The 25,304-nt window shown below is 47.6% G+C and overlaps 1 protein-coding gene across 16 annotated transcripts in view; it reads right to left on the bottom strand.

Moving 5' to 3' along the window:
• Positions 1 to 25,304, bottom strand: part of LOC111245769 (single-stranded DNA-binding protein 2-like) — a 90,760-nt gene that overhangs the window by 25,521 nt on the left and 39,935 nt on the right. For 11 of the 16 annotated variants that reach the window (XM_022794507.2, XM_022794506.2, XM_022794515.2 and 8 more), the window contains one exon: positions 6,099 to 6,140. The exons of the other annotated variants lie outside the window; for them this stretch is intronic. In XM_022794507.2, coding sequence (XP_022650242.1) covers positions 6,099 to 6,140 — 42 coding nt within the window. The remainder of the gene's footprint in view (positions 1 to 6,098; positions 6,141 to 25,304) is intronic. 16 annotated transcript variants of the gene reach the window in all.

Consider the following 25,304-nt stretch of genomic DNA (forward strand, 5'->3'; position numbering starts at 1 on the left):
AGACTGAGCAGGACGGGTGCGGCAGATGTTGGGTGACGGAAAGGAGTGGACAGGAATAGACGAAGGAGAATAATTTGCTAGTCAGATTCGAAAGATTTGTTCGGGAGCAGACGACGTCAACGAGCTTTTGGTAAGAAGATGTGACCACGGCAGTGTACAAACACGATAATATCAATTACGGTCATTTGACGATGTTTACTAACGACAACAATAAACCTCTCATAATGACAGATTCATAAATGTAGCACGTATAAAAAGGAAGCAAGCTACATATACCTATATTGGTTGGGTTGAATTTTGAACATGTGTCATAATAGTTGACGTAAAAATAATGTTATATCACGACAGGTTGGTCTACGAGCGAAATTAGTGCGAGAAAAACAACTCGTTCGTTGATGTTCGTACGAGGTACACGTGCAAACTCTAATCCTTCGTGGCGATATATGGATTTTAATAAACAATGGAGTCAGGATGTGTTTCTTCTCCGAAACTCAACCGAATTTACGTTGCGACACTACTGCCTGTTACATTAAAGGTTGACCATAGATGTTATTATATGTAAACTATAGTTTGATGCTAATTTCCTGACCCGTCCTTTTAAGCATGTCAGCATAACTATCGATAGCATTGAGTACTTTCAATGAAACACTTCGGCGAGGCCAGTTATTATATTACAGTGACGATATTATGATGAACAGTCAACGTGGTGAAATATATATATATATGATAAAAACAAGTGTACAATTAAAAAAGATATAATACGAGCACGATCACAAGAAGTAACTATTTTTTTTACCGGATAGCGAAATTAAGCTTTCCATTATCAATCATAGCATATGAAAGTCATGCATTGAAAGACGATAGATTGTTACTAAAAACAAGTACGGTAGCGACATCTCACGGCATATCCACTACATCGACGGTAGGTAGATCAAACATAAAAAGGATTATCCGCAGGTAAATTGGTATCAGCAATATGACAGCTAATTTATAGAGACGGTAGTCGGTTGGAGGATATATTTACTAGCCCGAAGATAATAGTGCCTCGTATAAATAAATCACTAGCAATCTCGAGAGAGCCAAATGGACAATCTCATGAAACAGATACGAGCGATGTTTTTCAGCTGTTGTCAATAAGTACAGTTAAGCAGCTGCGAATAGGTATAAACATGTATGCAACAGGTAAGCATATGTTGAAGGTATCAATTTAATAAAGTGGAAGATGGGACAAGGCCAGCGGGAAAACAGGACGAGAAACAAACCTTCTCGGCCTACACGATTTATCGATTATTGTACAGCGGAACACTTCGCGGGCTATTCCTGCAGAAATGACAACGCTTATCGAGCGCAGCTAAGGCTGTAGGATCTTATAGCTTATCAGTCATTCTTCCGTCCCGTCGTTGTTCTTATGAGTCAACATTGTTCCGATTCAGGAGTACCGAAGCCTGGCCGCGATAATTTTCGATATGCACAGCATGTGACATAAGATGGATGGCATAAATGAATAGAGGATATGACACCGTGAAAATGCCCCGTGGAAGCGCAGTTGGGACAATGGATCGAACATCATATGCTAATCATTCTAGCTAGGCCAAACTGTTCTGGCCACGAAACGGTCGCGACACATTTAGCGCCCGCAGTGTTGTTGACAGCATTCGCAGCACGGGCGGCATTGGCTGACGGCGTGGCAGCAGTAGCACACAGCAGAATGACGAAGAGAACCAAAACACAGATTATTTCTATTCATAATGAATCTTCTCTGCGTGTCCGTGTGCGTGCGTGCGTGCGTGTGTGCGTGTGTGTATGTGTGTGTGTGTGTGTGTCAGTGTCAGTGTCAGTGTCACAGCAGCGACAACGTACTCAGCTGCCGCAAACTGCGATGCAATGGCAAACAGCAGGCTTCTACGCAGCCAGTGTGTACGGTTGTCTCATTATGTTTCGAGTCCATAATTCATCGTTTATTTGTGATTAATGAAACGTTCTCCCAGGACGCATCTACTGGCCGCTTCCGGCCTGGTCATACAGTCACGAATATTACTAGCAGTACCAGCAAAGTATCAACATCAGCCAAGACATCCTCTGAGAGCCGTACGTACGAACGCCATTCACAAAGCGGCAACACACGTTACGTACGGTATACATATATATATATATATATGTACACACACACACACGCACATTGTTTCGTTTTCGGAAAAAGTGGTAAACGGCACGACCAAAAGCAGGTAGCCGCGCGGTGGCCACGCGCCTATGTCGTACCGTTTCTCGATCGGGGATCGTTTAGCATTGGCCAGAGCTACTAAGTGTCACAAGGCAAAAGCAGAAGACGCTCGAACGGCAGCAGCAGCAGCAGCAGCAGCAGCACCCAACCTAAGTGGAAAATGATTGCACGTTGGCTGAGTGTACGTAAAAAGCACGTATACAGGGTTTTGTACCTGGGTGTCTGGCTGCGGCGAATAATACCAACAATCGCCTTATCTATCTACGAAGCCTTTCACAAAGGACAATCGAACGATAACGAAGATAGCATTTGGTACAGAGCTGTGAAGAGCGTGCTGAAATGTACAGTACGGCAGATGAAAGATCAATTCAGTCATTGTCCATGAGCCCACTTACTTGAGCTGGGACGACTTGATCAGTCCACATTGAGCCTGCCCCATCGATGTTAAAATCTTTGGTCGGAAAAGATGGTGAAAACTTACTGATTAGTGAAAACAAACAAAGAAATTTCTGCTCGTTTTTTGTACAAAATGGCTGATGGACAAATAATTCGTTTTGTATCGATTATACGTGTATTTGCGTAGTAGATAAATGCTGCTAGATGATAGGGCACTTGGCCTTGGTCAGCTTTGCTTGCATGATACTGGACGATCTAGACGGTCTTAAGACGGCCAAAACGGATTGGACCACTACATAGGAAAGTGGTTGACTGATTTTAAAGAAAATGGTCTCCGAACTCCTGAGCTATTCATCACTAACACGGATCAGACCGGGGCATAGCTAAGAACGGATAGCGAGGACGTATCATTTTTCATTTTAGGAAGGGGCACAGGGGGCTCAATATAAGCTCGGTTCCATCGTTCACATGGAAATCTACCATCCTCAGTTTTCTGAACACCGATAGTAGTAGTATGCTCGAATAGTGAAGCTGCACATATTTTTGGACAGATATTTGGTTAGCTGGGCTAGTGGAACAACTGGGCTGCACCAGTTCGGCCTTTAATATCGATCCACGGCGGAACTGACAATAAATATGGGCAATTATCAAATGTAAATCGATATACATCGGTTTCTATCAATATGGCGACAAAAGCCATCTACAAAGTATGGTTGAATGAGCAGATCTTATTACGATACAGCTCATTTTCATATTTACGAGCCCAAAACCCCACAGCCACTAGTGAGCTCGGGTGCATCAGCCACATTCGTTCACCATCATTATTTAAATCATTATACAACAGCACAATTTAGTTATAGCCACTTGACTTGCCAAGCTTCATACAAACTCCAATGTATATATATATATATATATATATATATATATATATATATGAGGTCTTTTGTTTGTTTGTCACTGAGGCTCACGACCGCGTTCAGTCTCATATGGCCTAAAAGTAGCGTTAAGCGCACGTAATTCAGCCGCCTAAAGGGAAGCATTTTCGAACGTTCGTGACCGAAGCCAATAGACGGTTACATGGGTAGCTAGGTAAGGCTATCTGTACTGCTCGATGGTGTTAGCGATGATCCTAATCCACTTCTTCTCAAGACGACCCAGCAACTGTTAAAAGGAGACGCAAGCCCTCTGTTTTTGCTCGAATCCTCTGTTTGCTCTCGCTACCCCATACTTACTAGCGAGATAGATTCCTTCAAATCGAATCTTGTTTCCCTTCGTTTAACTGGTAATTTCCACTACTAAATATATAGGTCATCCAGGTCGTTGGCTCGCTGAAACGAACAGAAGAGCTCAACTAGTTCCTTCTACCTGTACACTTTAGCCTTATATTAATACCAATATCCAGGTTCATAGGAAGTGCATGTACAGCACTCGATCCTGTTTGTCATTACGCGTACTCAACTCCGTGTTTTGAGTGCAGCCAATATCGCCCACCACTGGAAGACCAAAGAAAAACTATGACAGAAACACACTCAAATAACAACTAAAATAGTTCGCAATAATCAAATCATACTGCGTTCGTGCTCTGTGCAGACTCTATAGCCCCATTACGAAACAGCCTTCACTGCTGCAGAGGATCATGGTCGACTGGAGTCAATAGAGACTGGAGTTTTCTCTATTCCTTAAAACTACGCATTGCTATGCCTTCACAAAACAAAATATATCAACTAGACCATCCGTATATCATAAGGTTGTTAGTAAACCGTCTAAATCTCTAACTGAATCTTTACAATTCGTCATACCGAACACTATCTCGAAAAAAAAAAAACAAAAAAAAAAAACCGACTAAGAACGCCCGCGTGAGAGAGAGGAAGACAGGGAGAGACATTTATTGTTATTGCGCTAACAGCACTAGATAACTCAACCGGGCTATGTTCTAGTAGCCAAGTGTGATGCAAGTGATCGTATGCGCAGCACGTATATAAAACTTTTTCCTAAAACTTCATAGGTAAGTTTTGTGTATAGGTTCTTGTCGATAGACTCGTTGTTATATACATGGCAGATAAATCGAAATGATGACTGCGAACTTCATTCTATATTTAATGTATATGCGACGATGTCGGCATTTAGGAGTCACCCCAATATCAGCGCACAATTAAATGGATTTCAACAAAACAGCGAAGCTTGGTTCCATTGCCAAAAGTAGCAACGACCATCGGAAACGATGAACGTACGACAAATGCGCACGGACGCTTTTCTCAATGCGATGGCCTCTCTTCCTTTGACATACCTACATACATACACACGTACACGTGCCATGTTTACGTATTGAAGCACTGATCTTACTGACTGATCGAGTCGGTCATACTGGCAGCAGCAACAGCAGTCGAAATCGCGATACCTGCCCGTGCAACCCGCTTCCTTGCCGCACTGAGATGATTACGGCGGATATATGGATCGGCTAAGTTCAATAGATGCCAGTGAGCTTCTCTGTGTACGAGTGGCTTTCGTGAGTTTACCGCGGTTGTCGAGGCAGGGCAGAGAACAGGGAAAAGAATGACAGTGTGTCCGTAAGAGCACGAATAGAAAATGTCGAGTAAATCTCATCATCCTATCTCTTCCTGAGCCATTGTCAAGCGTCGCGATGCAATAGAGATAAAGACGGAGAGGGCAGAGATTATTTTCCAATACCCACTCGACATAACCCAGAATATGAACGTAAGTTAAAATTGGAACAACAACTCACCCCAACAATGCCAGCAAAGGCCGCTGACAGATCAAGTTAAAGTCAACGCTGACGTCAAGCAGTTTCCTTCTACGTTCAGTCCGCTTGCTTTCTCAGCATCTGAGCCTAACAGAACAATCCTTTTGCGACTTGCGGTCGTCCGCGCGTCATGGTTAACAGCGCTCTATCGGACAGACTCGAAGACTACCAAATAAGTACATTGAAAATGCCATCAGTCAGGCATATGCTTTCGGCGCAAAGGCTAATTGACGGCTACCCCCATTTCGGTCTATTCCGCCGGTCTTAATTACTACAACTTTACGAACGGTAGTAAACCTTGTAACGCTAAGATGTTAACGAAAACTGCAGTAGATATAATTACGGCAGTGATTCGAAAAACGAAACTTAGCGCGCCCGCTGTAAACTCGAGACGGTTATTCCTATAGCTATCTTCACATGTCGACGGATTTAGCCCCACGAAATTTCGAAGCTAGAGCGAGTCAATATCGCAATACCTCTTGTGATGTTTTTCGCTAACTGACTGATAAACAAAGAAGACGTTTCTTCAATGAACTCACTTAAAAATGACTGATCGGTTAACAAGCGGTCAGAGGAAGGAGGGATCATACAAATGATAAAATAATATCGTCACACGTAAGAGCAGAGTTGTGAACACACAAAAATGGAAACGACGAATTCTCGACGCAAGCGCAGGCTAATTAATTAAATCAAATACATCAATGCTTGTCAGATACTCACATGGCCGATTCCATTGACTGCGTAACCGCTATTTATAAAGCCCTGTAATGGACAGATTCACAAACAAAGCAAACAAAGACAAGACAGAAAGATCGATAATGCGTTAAAATAGTTAGGGGAAGACACCTGAAACGCAAACGGTTTTGATTATCGTTGCACTTATATGGATGTTCTTATAGGCGTGTCCCACGGGCTATCGGTCGCTGTCAAAGGACCTCGTCATCAAATGAGGTTCCGTGTGATTTGTGCGTGTTCGTATAGATAATAGCATCAATTCTTTTGCCACCGTATCGAGCGATCTTCGAAGTAACCATTTTTAAAGTCTTCTTTCAAAGCTGACCGATCGAGGTCTAGTGGTCGATGTAGATTCATCGGTTACAGTAAATAAACGAATACGACTACAAGATCCATGCGGGACATCTTCCTCTCGCTAGCAAAGCTCGCGTTACGAAGCATTTTCATATGCGATGCGGTAACGGCCGCACCGAACGTAGAACTTGGAACATTCACCGTTTCTCAACTCAGATTATGTCAGTGTTGAGACGTAGATTCAGAAACAGTTCCTTCATGGAATATTGTAATGCAGTAAATGGCAGTGAGGTACATTTATGAAGCGAATTTTCCTATCAGCTTACTTTAGAAACCCTCGTGATCTTATGTAAGCGGCAGTTCTATGGCGTCAAAGACCTGGCCAATGAAGCAAGAGTCTTTGGTCTATTGCTATTTTGCCATGTTCCACCCTTGCCACCGCACTGCGGCAGAGGTTCTCAGATCTCTTAGGTATTCTTCAGTGCACCTCGAAACACCGTCCAATGTGGCAAGAGAGACACGGCGAGAGTCGCTGAATCCATTCAGCAACGGGATGTCTGTATGAGGTGTTCGCCTGTGCGGTGTGAATCCCCTCTGTCAGCGCGGCTGCCGCCTTGTTGCTTATCATCTGCTGGCATCTTCTGTAGCCCCCTGATCCATGCACGTGCGTCAACAGCTTCTTCTGTTAATGTTTATAGCGGCTTTTCTCTGAACGGCGACCTGTTTACTAGTGCATTCAGTGGAGGGCAGCAATTGGCGGATAGGTGTTTCCTTTTGCCCCATGCACCAGCCGAATACCTATTTCGCTTTACATGATTTCTATGGATTATCGAAGACGCGGCAGGACCATGGGGTTTATCTTAGTAAATGTCAATAAATTTAATTCTTTACTAAAGTAAGACAGTTCTGTAGCTCCCGTTTCTCTCTAACTGACATAAACAGACATGCTCTATCCCGTCGGCCAGCCAGTCTTCACAGTTTCTAGTAGTCCAAAAGCAGTGTTACTCTATTATGGTTCAAGTTTTACGTTCTTCACTACGTACAACAACAAGTTTAATTAGCGGACTGCTCTCGTAAATAGCGTTCCCCGCGCTGGCCGTAGCCTAGACGTTGAACACCTTTACGCATATGCTACTTCTATCTAGGTATATTTTGCCTATTCAGTTGACACTTTGAATTTGAACGCCCCCGACCTCAACAGGTTATGGTTATTCTCACTCATAACCATTCGTTTATTATACCCCGTTGCGCTTTCACGGAAGCTTTTAATATCCACACAGAAATGCGCATTTATCGAAACAAATGAGCGACCATCTCATCCCTCAGGTCTGTCAATATGTTCTAGCGAGGACAGGCGTTACGGTCCAGTAGTTGAGTAACATACGCTTCTCCAGCTGCATCTGTTATTGAAACAGCAGCGGGTCCACTCGAAGCAAACGACTCTTTAGAATAAAGCTAAGAATTGATCCCACGAACGCGGTTCTCTTTTGCGTTGCGTTATTTATGGAGTTTCTGTTTAGTTCGTGTTGGTCCCCTAACGGTGGCAACGTCGATGTTGGCGCGATTGTGGCGGAGTTGTTCTGCCTGTGACGTTCATGGCACAGCGATGACCTGGTCGCTTGTGGCCGCAGACCAAGTGAACATGACAGAATGAACCGAAGACGATTTGCTAACGACGTCAGCTGTAGCCCTATTTTGCTTGCAGCGATCATCACTATTATCACTGCCACCTACCCATCGATGCTAATACCATTCGAGCTGCTCCAGCCTGAACTTCAATAACCCCAAAACGAAGAAAATGCTTGAAATTCAATCAGTTCGTTCTCAAGCGACTCACTGCAAAAGACGCGACTCAGTTAACAGCGACCGTCGCTTGGCGCCGTCGCCGCCGCCGCTAACAATTCAACTGTGCTTTGTTCATCAGTTTTCTCTCTTGCGATTCTCAGTAGAGCGCGTGCTTTCTACCCCTCTTACCCCTGAGCTTCCAAAATCGGTAGCAGCAACAGCAAGCCACCGCTCAGGATCAGCGTGGCCGACTGGACCACTAATACTCTGCCAGCGTCAAGCCGAGCAGAGCAGGCGTTGCGACATAATACAGCTGAACGCAATAGAACGCACAAGCCCAACTTGGCCGAAATCAGCGTTCATCATCAGCGTCGCCATCGTAAGCGAACGACAAAAGGCGACTTTAGCCTATGTTGCCGCTGCTACAGCAGCTTGTGCCGCCTGATGTCACTGACCTGTCTGCAGTCGGCACCGTCGCGTCCCTAACAACTCCAGCGACGCCGCTGGTTAAAGCCAGCGCTGGCGGCTCGCTCTGGCGGAACTCTCGTTGCTGGCCAGTCGATCCGTGCCTGAGCGGTTGCCGATGGCGGCGATAGTGGTTTGTGTGTGTCTAATTTATTCCTCGGTTCATCTTCCAGCCCGCCAGTGTCCGGCGTCTCGAGCGCCAGCGTCCACCCCACACCCGCTCGAGCCTCGCTCCCGGTCGGACGACGTTCGCCTTCCCACATTTCTCCTTTCCACGTCGACAAGGACTATGGTGACGGCAGGGTTCAGGTCGATCATTGCTAACGTCACCGATACCGGCGTCGACAGCATTCGCTAGCTGGACTGTCGCTGCTTCGGAAGTCATCGTGTTCTTGATTTCTGTCGCCAGCGTAGCGAGCGGCACCAGTGGCAGCGCCGACATTGACACGATCACACTGCAATTGTTGTACAGCTAAATACGAGGGACGAATATCGGACGCAGTATGGATACACTGATCATTGCTGCTGCTGCTGCGGTTTTTACTTCCCTTTCTCTGATTTTGCAGCCAGTCGGCAGTAGCAATAACAGGGACAATGACAGACAGTGAACCTCCTAAAGCAAGGCAAATTGAACGTTGGCCGCAGCCTCGTGGATGCTAAAGCTAAGTCACGTCACCATTGGCAAAGATCACACTGAATGGGAACTGAAAAGACGTAAAGACATTTGACCCAAATGGCCCAAACAACATAAAAATGTTTTCCCTCTTTGTTAGTATTAAACTGCATAATAAACATTAAAGGGGTACGGCCGATATTGATACGAATAGGCTAGCAACTATACTATTAAGTAGAGTTTGTATCGATGTCGATTCTCGGCTTGCCCATGGGCAGGTTAAACAGTTTCGAATAGAATATTCAACGCACTATAATTTTTATATACATGTCCAGTACGCATCCTAGGTAGTAGGATTGTATATTCGAGCGTATTTTGACGTCTAAGTTTACTGATTGCAAACGCTTTGACGCACCAGGCTGTTTCGTAAAAACAATAACAAGAGATAGCTGTTTTATCAAAAGTATTATACACATTGAATAACACAACTCTTATATTTCTTTGTTACGAAAACAGAAAAACTTAGCAAGTGCACCTTATACTATCGTGGGGGGCTGTTTCAAAGGAATCTCTGAATTCGTCATTGTACAAACCGGCTCGAATCATGCAAATGTTGGCCATCTCAAAGCAAGCGTAAAGGTGTATGACTTGTAACGAGTTCCTACAACAATGCGTTCATAAACGGATCTACAAAACAGTAGTCAATAAGCAAGATCCATTTTACGGTGGACGATCGTACATCAATAACAGATATCTGTCCGCTCGAGAACGGGCAGCCGGATCAACTTTATAGCTACTAAATGTCTGAAAAAACCTTTTGCAGTGACCTACTTTTATGTATACGGATCTCCTGAATACCAACGCCTATGTTCGCGCCAAAGATACACTTGAAACCTGTGCCCTATCCTCTTGGGTTGAAGTGCAAGATGATGAGACAAGAGTCCCATTTATCCAGTGCACTCGATCTCGGAGAGGACCCGGTGCTGGGCATGCACAGCAACGGCCGCGTGTGTCCACAAAGCGAAGACAGGCTTCAGCCCGCACTGCCCCATCATCGAAGCCATAAGTTGAAGATATCATCCTTGACAAAAAGGTCTTCATGAGCTGTCATAGCTTTTGCGCGCGACGTGACAGGGTTGGGCGACGATCTGCGGCTGGTATTCGGCAGTGTCACCGCATGGACCCCCGTCTTCTCCGATTAGTCAAAGGCCGATCATGCTTCTCGGATATCATTACGTGAAATGTAGATATTACTACGCCTCGTAATGATGGCAGATGCGCTTACGAACTGGCGGTGTTTACAGAATTGATGCGACGCAGGTCACCCCCACGTTCGAGTGTTCCTTGTTTCGCTGTTCCTAATAGTACATATTAACTGATTCGTTTGACCGCTCAGAGCTTTCTATAGAAGCGCTTAACCCTGCACATTCGAACGCTGCTATTATATCGACGCAATCGGTAAATCGAACTATATACCAGTTATAATGGATTGATTAGGGTTAGTTACTACTGCAACGACCAGGCGATGACCATTGCCAAATCAACGATATCAACAACTGCTAGAGGCATATGTATTTACGCAACATTTTTGTAAATACATCGGTTGATAATCGTTCGTCCATTTGAATAAGGACACCTTTTCATGACCGTTGTTACAGACGTATAGGTTATCTACTATCCAAATATTTTAAAACAAAATTAAAGGTAAAAAGGATGTAGTCTAATTTCGCCACTTCGGCTCGATCTGATTTGCAAAAGTATAACCCTATGCTTCTGTCTGGTTTCTAGAACAAACGAAGTACTATCACGCTTAGTAACTACGAACATTTCTTCCAGCCGCGTGATTCCTTGTTCTATCCCCACTGCTGATTTCAACAGGCCGGCGCTGGCTCATCCTCATGGTCTCGTGTACACCCTTGTACTGGCTATATTCAAAAGGTATGCACCTTCTCTTGTTGACACTAGCAGTCAGTTGTACGTAAATCAGCACCAGAACACTGGTGTGCTAGTCGCTAGCAAATCGCCGGTCACGAACCGCCGCCACCATTGTCATGCTTGCGTTCAGTGAAGCCTGGCCAGCCTTCAGCAGCGCGACCACCTCGACGGCGGTTTGCGTTAGCATGGTACTCTCACCACCGCGATGTTATGATGGGACTAGTCGTCGACAGATTGTCGAAACTATCCCCTGCAACCTCCCCATCCTTCCCTCAGTCTTCCCCGACCTCGCCGTTTGTCCCATCATCCCTCGCAACCCCCGGGCTCTATGGTTGGCTGCCTGCTTCTCTTCCCCATACAGTTACCCCTCTCTTTCGTTTCCCCTTATGGCTCACCCTCTATTTCTCTCGAAGAAGCTTGTGTGTTTGCTGGTCGGTCGGTCGCTCGCCTGCCCGCGCCTCTTCGCCGAGTGGTCGTTGCTAGTGGATGTTGTCGCTACCGCTGCCCGCCGCCGTCTTGCCGGCCTCGTTTGCCTCCCGTAGAAGAGTGTACACACAACGTCATACATATATGTATGTACAGAAGGGGGCGCGGGCAGCGGCGCACTGGCCGCCTAGCCTGTCTCAACTGCTTCCGTTTCAGCCAGTAACGACACCAGCAGCATTTGCGGCGGATCGCAGGCGGCACCGACGACCACCGGAGAAACTGGAAGGGCTGCGCCATCGAAGGAGAAGGCCGAAGAGGGGCGATAGAAGGGAAGAAGCGACAGCGACCAAAGGACCGATAGAGAAACGGGAAGCCGGGAGGCAGCTGCTGGGGTGCGGTGGGTGTGCGGCCGCAGCGACGGCCTCAGCGGCGCGACGAATTGGGGAGGGTCGCTCCAAGGGAAACTCAATGCGAAGCAAAGACACTAGAGGCTGCCGCAGAGTGAGATAGTAGCGATAGAGAAACACAGAGAAAATTAGAAGAGAAAAGGATCTTCTAGGGAGAAACGGTTAGCTGAGGTGCAGGCAGAGGGTCGGAAAAACAGGGAAGGAGTGGTGGCAGGAACGAAGGCAGCGAATGCCAACGCCGACGCCACCATCGCCACCAAGAGGCTACACGTTACCGCCGCCACGCAGAAGGCCAACGGAGAGCAAGGGCGAGGGGAGCGAACGAAAGACAGACTGAACGAACCGCTACGTACACACATACACTCGGGCCGCGTCAACCAACGCAGCCGCAGCCGCAGTCGCTAGGCCCCACTCGACAGACAAAACGTGCGGGAAGCCTTAGGCTGCTGTCGGATGACTGCTGGTGGGGCAGTGGCGGGCGTGGGCTGGATATGAAGCTTCTTGTGTGCGGATGCGATCAACGACGAGCGCACAAAGGGGGCGGCAGTGAAGGAAGCACGACAATAGAAGCACCGCGTCCGCGGAAAGAACACGAGCTCCCTGGTGATCTTCCTGTACTAGCCGGAGAGCGGTAGAGAGATAGAGGGGGCAAAGAGAAGGTCTACGAAGAAAATAAGAGAGCAACTAAGCAGGGGGAACGCAGAATTCGAGATATAAGCAGTAAAACGGGCAGGTTCGGGGCCGAAAAGGGCTGCGACGGGCACAGCTTACATAGATTATGTGGAGAGGGTGCATAGGATTGCTAGTGTTTAGTTGAGGGTGAACGGAGGAATAAGCAATGACAGAGCGGGAGACGACAACGGTGGCGGGGTGGCTGCTGCCTGTTCCTTCGGAGTTCTTCGGGAAGGCAAGAGAAGCAGGAAGAGAAGGAGTGAGTAGGGGGTAGAGGGTTCGCGAAGCAGCAAAATAGGGGATGGGCGATCGGCGCGCCCTCTTGCCGAATCAACACCCGTTTCGACTTTGTATAGGGTCGCTCGGTCAGTCCCTCTGCGCCCAGCAGCGCTGTAGCCCTGGCGCAATCCTCTTTACTGGTGGCAAGCAGTCAGACACCACTATGCTCTCGTATTTGTGCGACTCGTGCATTACCCGTTTTGCCCTATAGAAGTGCATGGCATAAGAACACGAGAGCATGGGTCTCTACGGGAAACGTCTTCGAAAGGCGCACAAGGTTCCCACACACCCGCTTGAACACCGATAAGGGACACAGACAAAAAAACAGAACTAGTTTCCAAGGTCTAGAGAAGCCATCGGGACACAGAGAAACACTCGAGTACACATACGTACATCAGCCCGCCTACAGTTAGTAGGTCGGCTTTTGCATGCCAACTCTACCGACGTTTGTCCCCGGCCCGAGTTCCTTCTTCTACCGTTTTCAGCCGTTAGCGTGATGCTGCTGGGGGCTCAATGAACAACCAACCACACAGGAAGTTCCAGTCGCCCGCGACCCTTTCCTGCGAAGGCTGCTGCAGCAGCTGGCGCGCTAAGTAACGCCAACGACGGTAATATAGCGCCTGTCTGCCTGTCGGCCTGACAACAATCGCGGGTGCAGGACGGAACAGCAGAAACGGCGCCAGCGAGAGCAGCAGCCACCCTTCCTCGGCGATCTGTCTATAGGTAGCTTCTTTAGAACGGCCCACTGCCAGGCTACGACCGGCTTCTTTGATCGCGGCCGCTACAACACCAGCAGCCAAACGCTGAAGCCGTTGCCGGCGCTACCGCCGACGAACGATGAAGCTGAGGCTTAAACGCCCTCTCTGCTACTGTTGGAATTCGTCTTGGCGCTGACTAACTGAGACAGACGAGTTTAGGCAAGCCAAAAGCCTTCGAAAGAACGTATCACATTGCTAACGGCATGAGCAAACGAAGCTCGTGCTGATCACCGGAAAACGCAAGAACCGGATAGAAAAAAGGATTCGCACTAACTGGAGATCCTTCTACTGAAGACGAAATGCGTTCCCTGCGTCGTTTTCGTACATGTATTATGAAAATCTTAACGTGAAGGGGTGGGGTCTTATAGGTAGTAGAAGTGACCTAGAAGTGGCAAACGAAATGGCGATGACGGTATCGAACGCGGCAAGACGATAGGAAACACTGGCTATTTGGTAATAGTAAGAGATAACATGGTGCAAATCACCGAGTCATTATCAAAAGGTAGTAAAGCGCCAGCGACAGAGGAAAAGAGGGAAGTAACGAGGCGCCCAAAACTATTCGCGAAGTTTTTTTTAAACTTGTAATAATTGTTATTACTTTTTTTTATTCATAAGATCTGCATAGTTTTATATTATTTATATCCATTTATTGGCAATGGGATTTGAAGCAACAACTCCTGGTGCTCCATAACCAGAAGCTTGGTAATGTAACTCTCGATTTTCCTAAATTTCGTGCGGGAACTTTGTTAAAAACTCTACGGAGTAGTTTCAGTGTTTAGTTGTATGCTACAGGCTGCGTTGGACTGAGACAAGGTTCCACAAGGCTATGCATAAATATGACACACAATTATATGGGTTATATAGGGTTTAACCTCTATTGGATAATGATCATTTCGTTACTACTTGAAAATCATTTGAGGTTCCTTAACGAGTTATTACATTTTTTTTGAAAATCAATGGACTTTCTGCCTCTTCGATCTTTCTGATGCCTTTGGAAAAGTTCTCTCTATCGAATATGAAAGTAAAGACAAGTAGTTACCTTTCCTTTGCACATACGGTACAATTTGCCAGCAGCTGACGAATATAACGTTGCAGTAAAGTCAGGTCCTTTATATAAACGAATTTAGCGCCTTCCTACAGTTAATTGTTGATCATAGCTCTAAAAGAATTTTCTAACTCTATTATTATGTCTATATGGTAGTAACTCACTAGTATTATACCGTTTAGCTCTCGAGATCGTAGAGTAAAAGAATTCTCTTAACAATGGACACGTCGTAGGGGCGAATGTCAAGCTACACAGCCATAGCTCTGTATAATGCAATTATACTGCAGGCGGATTTGTTCTTCCTGTATAGAAAAAACATTAAATTATAACTGTTGTAAGCAGTAGACCACTAACTGTCAGTTATCTGCGGTATCCAGCCGCAAGCCGTGGGCTGATAGCTTTCCATTCTTTTTTATTCTATCTACCGCCACTCTATCAGCTTCACCATGTCATTTCTATTAAGAAAGATGAGTATTTGACGCAAACCACTGAAATTACTACACATAATAGTCAATCTCACGTTTAACTGTCAGAACAGTAATAGTATCATATTATCGGCTTGCTTCTAGTTTGTTCGCGCACCGGCCAAACTACTCATAACGTACCCATCAACTATAAAACATTATGCCGGATATAAATAAATGATTCAATTTGTAATCCCCAAGTTGTCGCTCGGTCTTTCGGTCCGTGGGCGGCGGCCTGCCCACGTCATCGCGCCGGGCCACTGCGGATTGGTCGTCGCCCGCCGGGTCTTCATAGTTGCCGTAGCGCAGCAGTGCGGTGGTAGAGGTACCGATGCAGTTGCCGCTGGTTGTAGTGCTGCTGGTGACTATAACGGTGACGACGTTGCCAAAAGAAGCGGCACTGGTGGCTTGGGCGCTCCCACGTGGTGCCACCAAGAGTCATACACCCGGCTGATTTGCTCAGCTGGGAGGGCCCACACGAAGCAGGGTTACAGGGGCAATAAGAGGCAAAGGGGGAGGGCAGCATCGAGACGAAAGAAAGAACGGAGAGAGTCGATTTTGGGGGGCCGGACAGACAGATAGACAGACGGGCGGAGAGAGAGATAGAATGAGAGAAAACGTGGGTGAACGAGAGAGTTAGAGAAAAGGACATAAGGTACAGTCACCCTTAAAGAGAGATGGGGGTGTAGGATTCAGATGAGCGAGAAAAAAGAGGGGAAGACCAAGGGGCACTCAAATAGGAGCTGGGGAGGTTAGATAACAGAAAGGAACGAAGAGTAGGGAAGAGCAGGGCGAGGGTGGACGGATCGTAGGAGGTGTCTTTAGAAGGGTAACGGCGAATCGGGGGTCCCACTCGCTGAACTGTAGGGATACCACTGCCAAAGGGACACTCCAAGCTGCCACCATCCGGTGGGAACCACAGTCGGCCTTTTGGTAGCCCCCGGCAGGAGACCGCGCAGGCAAGTATGTAGGCCGCACATAGCGGCTAGCATACCCGAAACAGTACAGAACCATACCAGCTGAGAATATGCTAGCCTGTCCGCTTGCTGCTTGCTTGTGACCAATACCACCATCGTAGGGAGACAGGACACTATTCAAGCGTTCGCGATTGTGTGTCTGTTCCCTGCGGCCGTTCAGCCGTAGAGAGCAAAGTGGAGCCAACGATGACGATGACGACGAAGGCTACGTCCTCCTTCTCAGCTACCTCCTGAGTACCCCACACCCAAAGCTAGCTCCCACACCACTCGCCCTCTCCATCAGCCATCACTACCACGCTTCTGCTCTCCCCGCTGCGTTCTGGAGAGCTGCGGGCGCGGGAGGCATTTAGGGGGTTAGGCGGAGAACCACCACGGTTTTTAGACAAGGAAAGGGCGCGGAGCAGCCTGAGGCTCGTATGAGAGCAAACCCTAAAACAGCTCCCTAAAGGCGCCCGGTCGGGCGAAACAAATGGGAACACCAAGCCATCGGCAGCGGTGGCTAAAGCAGCAGCCGCAATGGAGAGAGTGAAAGGGGCCATAGGGGCTGGGCCCCAACCGGGTGTGGGTCTAGGATAGCGATGGGCAGCGGTGGATAGAGCGATCGAAGAAGCAGACTAAAATGGACCCCGCAAAGGGAAGGGATATAAGCCGCCATGTCCCTGTGGAGCCCCATACCCCTCATGGATCGGAAGTCGGAGAGGGTGGCGCGACACGACGACGCTGAGCGACAGAGGATCACCAACAACCCTACGATGACGACGCAATGGCTAGTCATCATCTCATAAAGTACGCTGCGTGTACGGTACGTCCAGATGTGCTTGCTCTTATGATTTTTCTCGGTCTCTCTACCTGTTTCCTCCCATCTCTTCAGCGGGTGCGAAAAAGCTAGCTCGTATTATACCACAACAGAAAAACAAGAAGATCATCTGACTGGCTAAATGAATCTGATGGTCATCAGATCAAATTCAAGTCATCGCTCGAAGGCAGCAACTTCCTGTGACGGCTGTAATGTCCGCGCCATCCCAACTTGTTTATTTCTAACGAGAAACTTTACTGTGTTTGGCAAGCACGTAAACAGAATCTTCTTGCCATATGTTGTGTGGCACGGAGTGAATGGTTCAATGACAGTAGATTAGTACAATGTTGCCATGAGAATGCTGTTTCTATGCTATTTGCGAAACGAGCGGTAGACGTGCACATTGACGTCGACAGCGGCTGCTGCTGTAATAGGGATAAAAAATGCCAACGGCTCCAACAGCCGGTGACAGTCGGCACCAGGGCTAGGCCACGAGCTGGATAGGAACGTGGGTCTATCACCGCGCGGCGCTCTGCTGAAGGGTAAGCGCGCAGACGCCGCCGGCACTGCAACAGGTGCCGCAGTCACCGCTATTCTGCTTCAATGTAACATTGGCGGCAGTGACAATATTCGCCTTAGTAGAATGCGCGCGCCGAACAGCCCTTTTACGATGCGCGACCCCCATATGGACCATAGGTGTCAGCCTGTTTGTTTTGGTTCTACGGGTAGTTGCAATAAATATCTGTGCACTTATTACTCATGAATATGTAACGCTTATGTGAATATTAGATAAATCTACGGCATAACACATACAGGGGGTTTGGAGACACCTGTTGTTAGCTCAAACAAATATATGCAATGGATTATAGCGGCAATAATAACTGATCCATAATTATAAAGATAAAATATGGTTATCACAATAACCTACTATACTTGAAGAACATTCGCTTAAGTCTATTGTTAAGTAGCAGTTTTATTGTTGTCATTCCTGAAAACTTGGAAAAAGCCTATTCGAAAACAGGTTAAAGGCACATTTATTTTCATTTTCTGCAGACCTATATTGTAGCTCAATATTCGACATTCGAACGTTTCACCTTAAGGGGGAGAACAACTCGTTCGAATCCTTATACATCACCGTGTACTCGGTAGGATCCAAAGTGAAATATCTGCTTTCCCACAGACGCATATACTTGTACGGTATAATAACTAATCATGGCTAAAGATCACTCTATCGCCTTTCTGCTAATCAGCCATCAGCCTAATGTTCCTACCTGTCAGTCTGTATTATGATGGCCTGAATCGTAACAGGTCCCTTGAAGAAGTTTTTCAGTTACTGCCTATATTTAGCTACCAAAAGCATGCTATGTTTTCTTCTATAGAAAGCTCAAAAGCGAAAATTAGAACGCTAATGCAATGACGGCTGTCGCTGGTGTCAATGGCAAGCAGTAGAAGCTGCCCTTTTTTTCACTCTGGTCGTTTATCCAAATCCCTATACTTTTCTGTATTCAAAGTAGATTTTTGATAAGTTACCACCTACGTGATTGTGTTTAGACATCAGACAATCTTATGCACATTGTCGATCCGTGTCGACCGACAGATACGCAGATCAGCCCACATAACTACTGCATAATAACGATGATAATCGTGAGCATAAGCCCATACACGTCAGAAAGCTTCAATATGCGGTCACACAAGCCAATCAGCCTTCCTGGCAATAGCGTTGACTTATCGTTAGATGTGTTCAATGCATTCTACGCAAGAAACATGTCCTGTCACCTGTGCATGGACGGACGCACTTGTGGGCAGAAACGTGGTTACATACAAGCACGCACAATCGTTGGCTTTGTGATCAACATCAAGGTTCGGCACAGAAGGTCGCTCTCGAGGAACGTTTTTACTTCATGCTTCCTTTGCACCCTGCTGCCCCCATAGCAGCCTCTGCTTCCCTTTTCCCTTTATTGCGCTTCGTTTCCCACTTATACTTCTTTTCTTCTTCGTTTTCATTTTCTTCTGGTTGCTCGCCGTTCCCTCCGCCGCCGTCCTCGAACTCAGTAACGCGTCTTCGCTTCTTGCGGAAGGCTGGCAGCCAGCGGCGTTCAGGTGTTCATGTAAATGTCCGCTACCCGAAAAAGATAGCAGAGTACCACACCGACAAGAAGGCGTCGGTGGCAGCAACGGCTGTCGTGGCCTCGACTGCAAGCAGGCAGCACCCAGTTAGTCTCGGTGGAAAGCGAGCGAGCAGACGGACGGACGGACGGACGGTCAGGCAAAGAAACGGGCTACGGGGAGCAGCAGGCGCATGTGGGTTAGCAGAGGACCTTAGTGTCATGGGAGCACTCGGGGTAAGAGGTGAGCACGTAATGGTGTAACGGGGGCTTGTCGAGAATTGGGCTTATGCAATGTAGGTTCTAATGGGGTTTACGGAAAACGCTGCTGGCGACTTGCAAGATCTTTCGGCTATTTGTGTCCTCCACGGCCGCGGCGGTGGTGGCTGCGATGGCGGCAGTGGAATCGGGCACAGACTCAGCTTCCTTTTTATCGCGGCCTCTCGGCCCGACGGCTCTGCCGATGCTGGTGCTTCTAGCCGTTCCTTCGACGTCATTGTCGTTTCGTTCTGCTCCCCTAACCTGTCGTTTCCGCAATTCCCCTTTTGAGGTACTCCTCCCCTGTTCTTCGTGTGTCGGCTTCAAGCAGGCATGACGCTCTCCAAGCATTGCTAGTGATGGTAGTGGCTTGGTACCGTGGCTATCCGCATGCCTATAGGACCGACCGACCGACCGACCGACCGGTCGGTCGGCCGCCACAGCCACCGCTGTCGCCGTTGCGGCCCATGCGTTTTACAGCAAGTCCCATATGACCCCACCCTCTCCCCCTACCGCGCGCTTTCCCTGTCTCTGTGCCCTGTCACGACCAATCTCGTAGCTGGGCTGCTTCCCCGCTTGCTCCAGCTACCGCTGCTGTTGCCGAGGTCGCCGCTGCCACTCCTGCCGCCTCCTGTTCGCCCCCTGTTCCCATGCACATCCCTCCGCCCGATCCGTCTCCCGATCCCCCCGTGTGCAGCATGACCAGAAACCGCTGCCGCACAGCCCTACCAGTTCGGCTTGCCGACGGGTTGCTCGCTCATTCGCTCTGTCGGCTGGTGACGCAGGGGAAGGTAAAGCTGGAGTTAGGGATAAGGGCAGTAGCCGGGCTGAGCCTTGAGTCGTCAGGGTTGGTTGCACAAGGCGGGATGTGACGGGGTCCTTGGACCCCTGGATTCGTAGCGGGTAGGGGGTTGGTGGACGGCTAAGCCGTTTCTTTCGCCACTGCTTCTGCTGAGCCGCTCGTTCGCTTTATCATCATCGGTGCTTTCCTGCCCCATTTATCCCCTTAGGGGCCGGGCGTTCTGATATACGTGGTGCTATGGGCGCCAAAATAGGGAACGGCGGCGGCAGTTACGAGGGACAAGAAGGGGTCGCCACGGCCGACGAACGAAGGCGAGAGAAGGCGAAACATAGACGAGGAAGGACATCAAGGCAGAAAGACTGTGGAAAAAAGGGTCGAGAGAAAAAGGGAGAGAGATAATTGGGGAAATCGGGGGACCTAGTAAAGAACGAAGGTACAGCGAATATACGGGGGTCGGAGGAGGAAAAGACCCTCTCGCTGTCTTAGTATTCGGGCAGGGGCAGAAGAGAGGGAGGGTAACTGACAATGCCTACCGGCCTGTGGGTGGAACAGATTATACAATGTCTGTGTTGGCGGCACGACAGGCAAGTGGCGAGGGGAATAGAGGACCTCGCCGCCACAACGACGATGCTGATGGTAGTCGTAGTAGTAAGGGTGGTAGGAGACCAGCCAGCTGCCACTGCCGCTGGCACACTGTAGCGCGCTAAGCAAGAAGACTTACTTTTAGCCACTGTCTGAGTCGCGTACACAAAGGGAGACCATGTCATACATATATTTATATATGTCTGTATAATCTTCACCTCTTTTTGGATAACAATACTCAGTAAAAATTAACCTAATTTTCAACCTTTTTAATATATTCTCTTTATTAGTATGTCTATGGCACGACGATTCTAAATTGAATAGAGGTAATCATTAAGTGAACACTGCTATTACATCATTCATTCAATAATATGCTATAAAACAAAGATGTTCAATACACATTGCATGAATAACTAGTCCTACATTAGGATAACCCGACCCTGCACAATCTCTCTATACACAGAAAAGAGTCGAGAATTCACCGTCTTTGCTCGATTTTCTTGTCGTCTTTCAGCATGCCTTTAAAACGATATCACCGTCAAGAATCGCATGTATTTTCCCTTGCATTATTTCTTGGTTGCTCTATTTTTGTTCACTACGTAGTTTTCTATATGGTCGGTTATCGTCCCTCTTACGTATTGATTGAAGGCTCGCTCGCCGCCCAGCGATGATGCAAGAGCTGTAGCGGTCCGCCATTAGTCGACCGCTCACTAGTTCGCGCGTCACTCGTTAAATAGAAATTCGTCGTCACCCGATTGACATTGAAAGTGTAATACTCCAAGCAGAAGAATCGGGTAGATCAACCGAAAGCGCCTGAGAACAAGCCGAAGACCAATGCCCATAGAGGCTGACCTGCTTACTAGCCCGGCTGCTGCTACGGTTTCTGCTGACCTGGGCCGAGATCGAGTCGTCATCTCTGTCTTGAACCAGCCAATCTCCCTTCTCCGCCTTCCCGCATACCCCTGTTCCCCGTGCAGCGACTCTCTTGGAGACTTCACGGCTGCTGCCTGCGGACCCCCCACAACACCATCCCTTCCTGCTATCCGTTTTCCTGTTCCGAAGACCTGGGGCCGCTAAAGGGATCCACCAGCGGGGTGGGGGGGGGGAGGTAACAGGGACAAAGGAGTGGGGAGTTCGGGAAGGGGGTAGTCAGGGGACTTGAACGAATGAATATACGCCCCAGACCCCATCGTTGCTGCTAGCTTAGCAACCCGCTTCGTCTATCTTGCTGCTACTGGCTGTTGGCTGCTCTAGTTGCCCCGTTTGCGTCCTATTCGTCCCTCTTTTGGGCAGCAACTCCCGCTGCTTCCCTTGAACAACCCCCTAAGTCAGCCACCACTCTCGGCCCATTCAGCACTACCAGCTCAACGCGCCCTCCTATTCCCTGGCTGTTCTGCCTGCGCACAGCTTACCCTTACCGCGGCGCCAGTAGTACACAGTCCCTTAAAGCTGCCTTAGCAGCGAATCCCGACCGTTTTCGACCCGGTGGGCTGTCTGCGTCTCTGCTGCTTTCCTGTCTGCCAGTCCGGCAGCTTGTTTGCCTGACTGCGAGGCCACGAGGCCAATGAGCGGTGGTCGATGGAACAGCACAGGGGTGCTTGCTAACAGGGAGCCAAGAGGTCGGGAAGGGAGATAAAAGAGTGAGGGGTGTCTACAGGGGACGAAGACGCAGGGCACCGTTTTCCTTTGTAAAATGGGTACAGGGTTGGGAATAGAAGAAAGGCAGCAGAAGGTAGGCCCAACAGCAAGCAGACAAACCAAAAGCATCTTTTCCAACGCCAACAACCCCCACTATTACCACTAGGATCAGCAGCAGCCCCGTTACTATCAATGTCGGCCAATACCAAACTCGACGAACAGCAACAACAGCATCCCCCAGTAGTCAGCCTCGCCAGTGTCTCACCTTTTACGAGTTCGTCTTTGGCGACGACTACGACGGCAACCTACGGCGGCTAGTAAAATACCACACGCCACTAGCTGATAGCTTAGCGTGACAACGTACATAATACAAGAAAACAAAGTACCTTACTGGTACCGACGAAAAACATGTTTGTACAACGGCAATGTGATAGTTTCCCGCTTTCTTGCAGACAAAAATCGGGTTCGAAATACGACTACCTGATTCTACATGTTCTCAAGAGGGGAGTCATCCAAAGCCGAGAAATTGTTAGCGGACGACACGACGTGGCTATATGCCCCTAGTTATTGGATACGTGTTTGCTGTTACGTAAATATGGGTATATAGGCTTTATTAATGATTTACTCGACCTACAGACAGTTGACGGCTTCTGGAAGAAACTACGGACGGTAATCCACGTCAATTTTGATGACTGCTCGTGCAAACCCCTTGATTTCTAGCCAGGTATTAGGGAGACAACCATTATCGTTCTCCAAGAGTAGACGCCAAAAAAATTCCAAGAACAATTCACAGTTGAATTTGTCTGCTGTTTTTCTTTGGAATACGGAGTCGCCGAAAATATTGTGACTAGCCAACACATACGCGCTAGGAAAGACACCTACATCAGTTGTAACCCACCGAACCATAGCGTTTTTTTTTATCCTTCCACGACGCTGTGTACTGCTACCTCTCAAAAAGCCTCAGAAAATTTTGGCAGCGACGGCACGAACTCTTGAGGGTCGTATTGCTACAGCTTTTGTTCTTACTGCTACGACCGCTAGATCTGGTGCACCGAAACTGTTAAAAGAACTTACAACGAATGGTATCACTGAGGTGACAATAGTCAAGGAGAAGCTATAGTCGAAGGGGAGCTTAGCTAACATCGGTAAACCTCGTTCGTCCACACGGACAATCGCCAACTAACACAGCGCACTGACAGAGTAGCCGCTACCGGTAGGATCGAGAAGGATCGATTCAACAGGTTGCGTCTTTTCGAGTTCGTATCCTAAAGGTCCCTCGCTTGCGATAGCGGCTTCATCCGCCATAAGCGACACGGATAAAGCACACCACCAAGCGACTCGCAAGCCGCTGGATGGTGTTGTTACACCTCCTGATGAAACGTATTTTTCTATCGGATGCACTCTCACTTGCATTCTGTCCCTTAGATTCTCGCAGACATTTTGAAAGGCAAACCCGCCTTTCAAAGCCGTTGCGTTGGTAGCCCTGAAGGAGATGATAATATATCAATCCTGTACAGTAGGTGTACATGTACGTACTATGATAGGTGGACGTGTAAATTCTGGGATTTTTGATTAGATTGATAGAATATTTTTCAACTGTGTGTGAATTAAATCTAGCTAGCTAACGTTTCTGGATTACAGTCCATTGCGGTCGAGTAGCAGGGTCAAAGCTAATTCACCGAGAGAACGAACCGCAGTACTTCCCTTTTTGCAGGTATTCTATGGTGGAATGAGACTCTTTCCGCCATAGCGGACTAAATATACTACATGAAACGTACGGGGTCAGTAGTAAATGATATAAAAACAAGGGCACTCGCTGAGTTAAACTGATGTGAATCTGCTGAGGGTGCATGCGGTTGGTAACTAATAATTTTTCAAAGTTGGCAGTGTGCTTAGATTGGCTTCTTTTGGGTAAATTTTATTAACTATTCAATCTTTTTTTTCACAGTATTAACCCTTATTAGCACTTGTCGGCAACCACTTAAGACGGGTAAGTACATGTATAGAAGACCATGAGCTGTACACCAGCCCACAGGATCGTGGGGGCTACGTACGTGTTTTTGACATGCGCACCCTACTCTGATTCGAAATTTTGTACCAGTCTTCGTCCTAGAAGGTTTGTCTCGCAGACGAAGAGACAACTAGTTTTCATTATTCTTTCGACACTGCCTACGTATGGATAATATTTTGTATTTACATTTTATCATTACTAGCAAAATTGTGATCTTGCAAAGTATTACAAAATTTAGTTTTACGAGAGCGGTCTACTCTAGATGTTCCGGATGTTTATGAAGCGAATGTCACCTTGCGGCTCAAACCAGGTAGCTCATGCTATAACGATACACAGGTTCACAGAAAAATCCTATTGTAATCCTTAGTACCATCTTTGGGCATCTTGGACAGTCCAGATTTGAATGATTGTTTTCCATATTTGTCGACTTGCTTGATATTTTCATAAAGCAACGACAGAGGTCGTTGCTTTCTGAAACTGCTAAAACGACCCTAATTTCAATTAAAGACGGACTCCTTTTGTTCTACTGTCCACGTCCCGCTAATGCGTGTTTTTGAGCATATAAGATGTTTACAATGTTGAAGTAACAAATAAAAACGTTGACCTTTTACTAATGTGCGATCGCATTCAGCCGTCCTAGTTCCTACATTTAGGGAACCATCTGCTGCAACCACGGCTTTACCATTACCAAAAAAAAGGCAGTTAGTTGGCTAGAAGATGTAAGCGACCGGTATATGATCAACAACACGGCCAAAGAGGACACAAATATCAGTTAGAACTACAACATTATTCACCTATCACTTTTTTGTCCAGCTACGCTAACTAGTCGCCTGCTCCTTGTAGCTATTGCAGGCCAATTCAAAGATGTTATCCAAACAG

This window comes from Varroa destructor, unplaced genomic scaffold, assembly GCF_002443255.2.
Source record: "Varroa destructor unplaced genomic scaffold, Vdes_3.0 BEIS01000002.1, whole genome shotgun sequence".
Lineage (NCBI taxonomy): Eukaryota > Metazoa > Arthropoda > Arachnida > Mesostigmata > Varroidae > Varroa > Varroa destructor.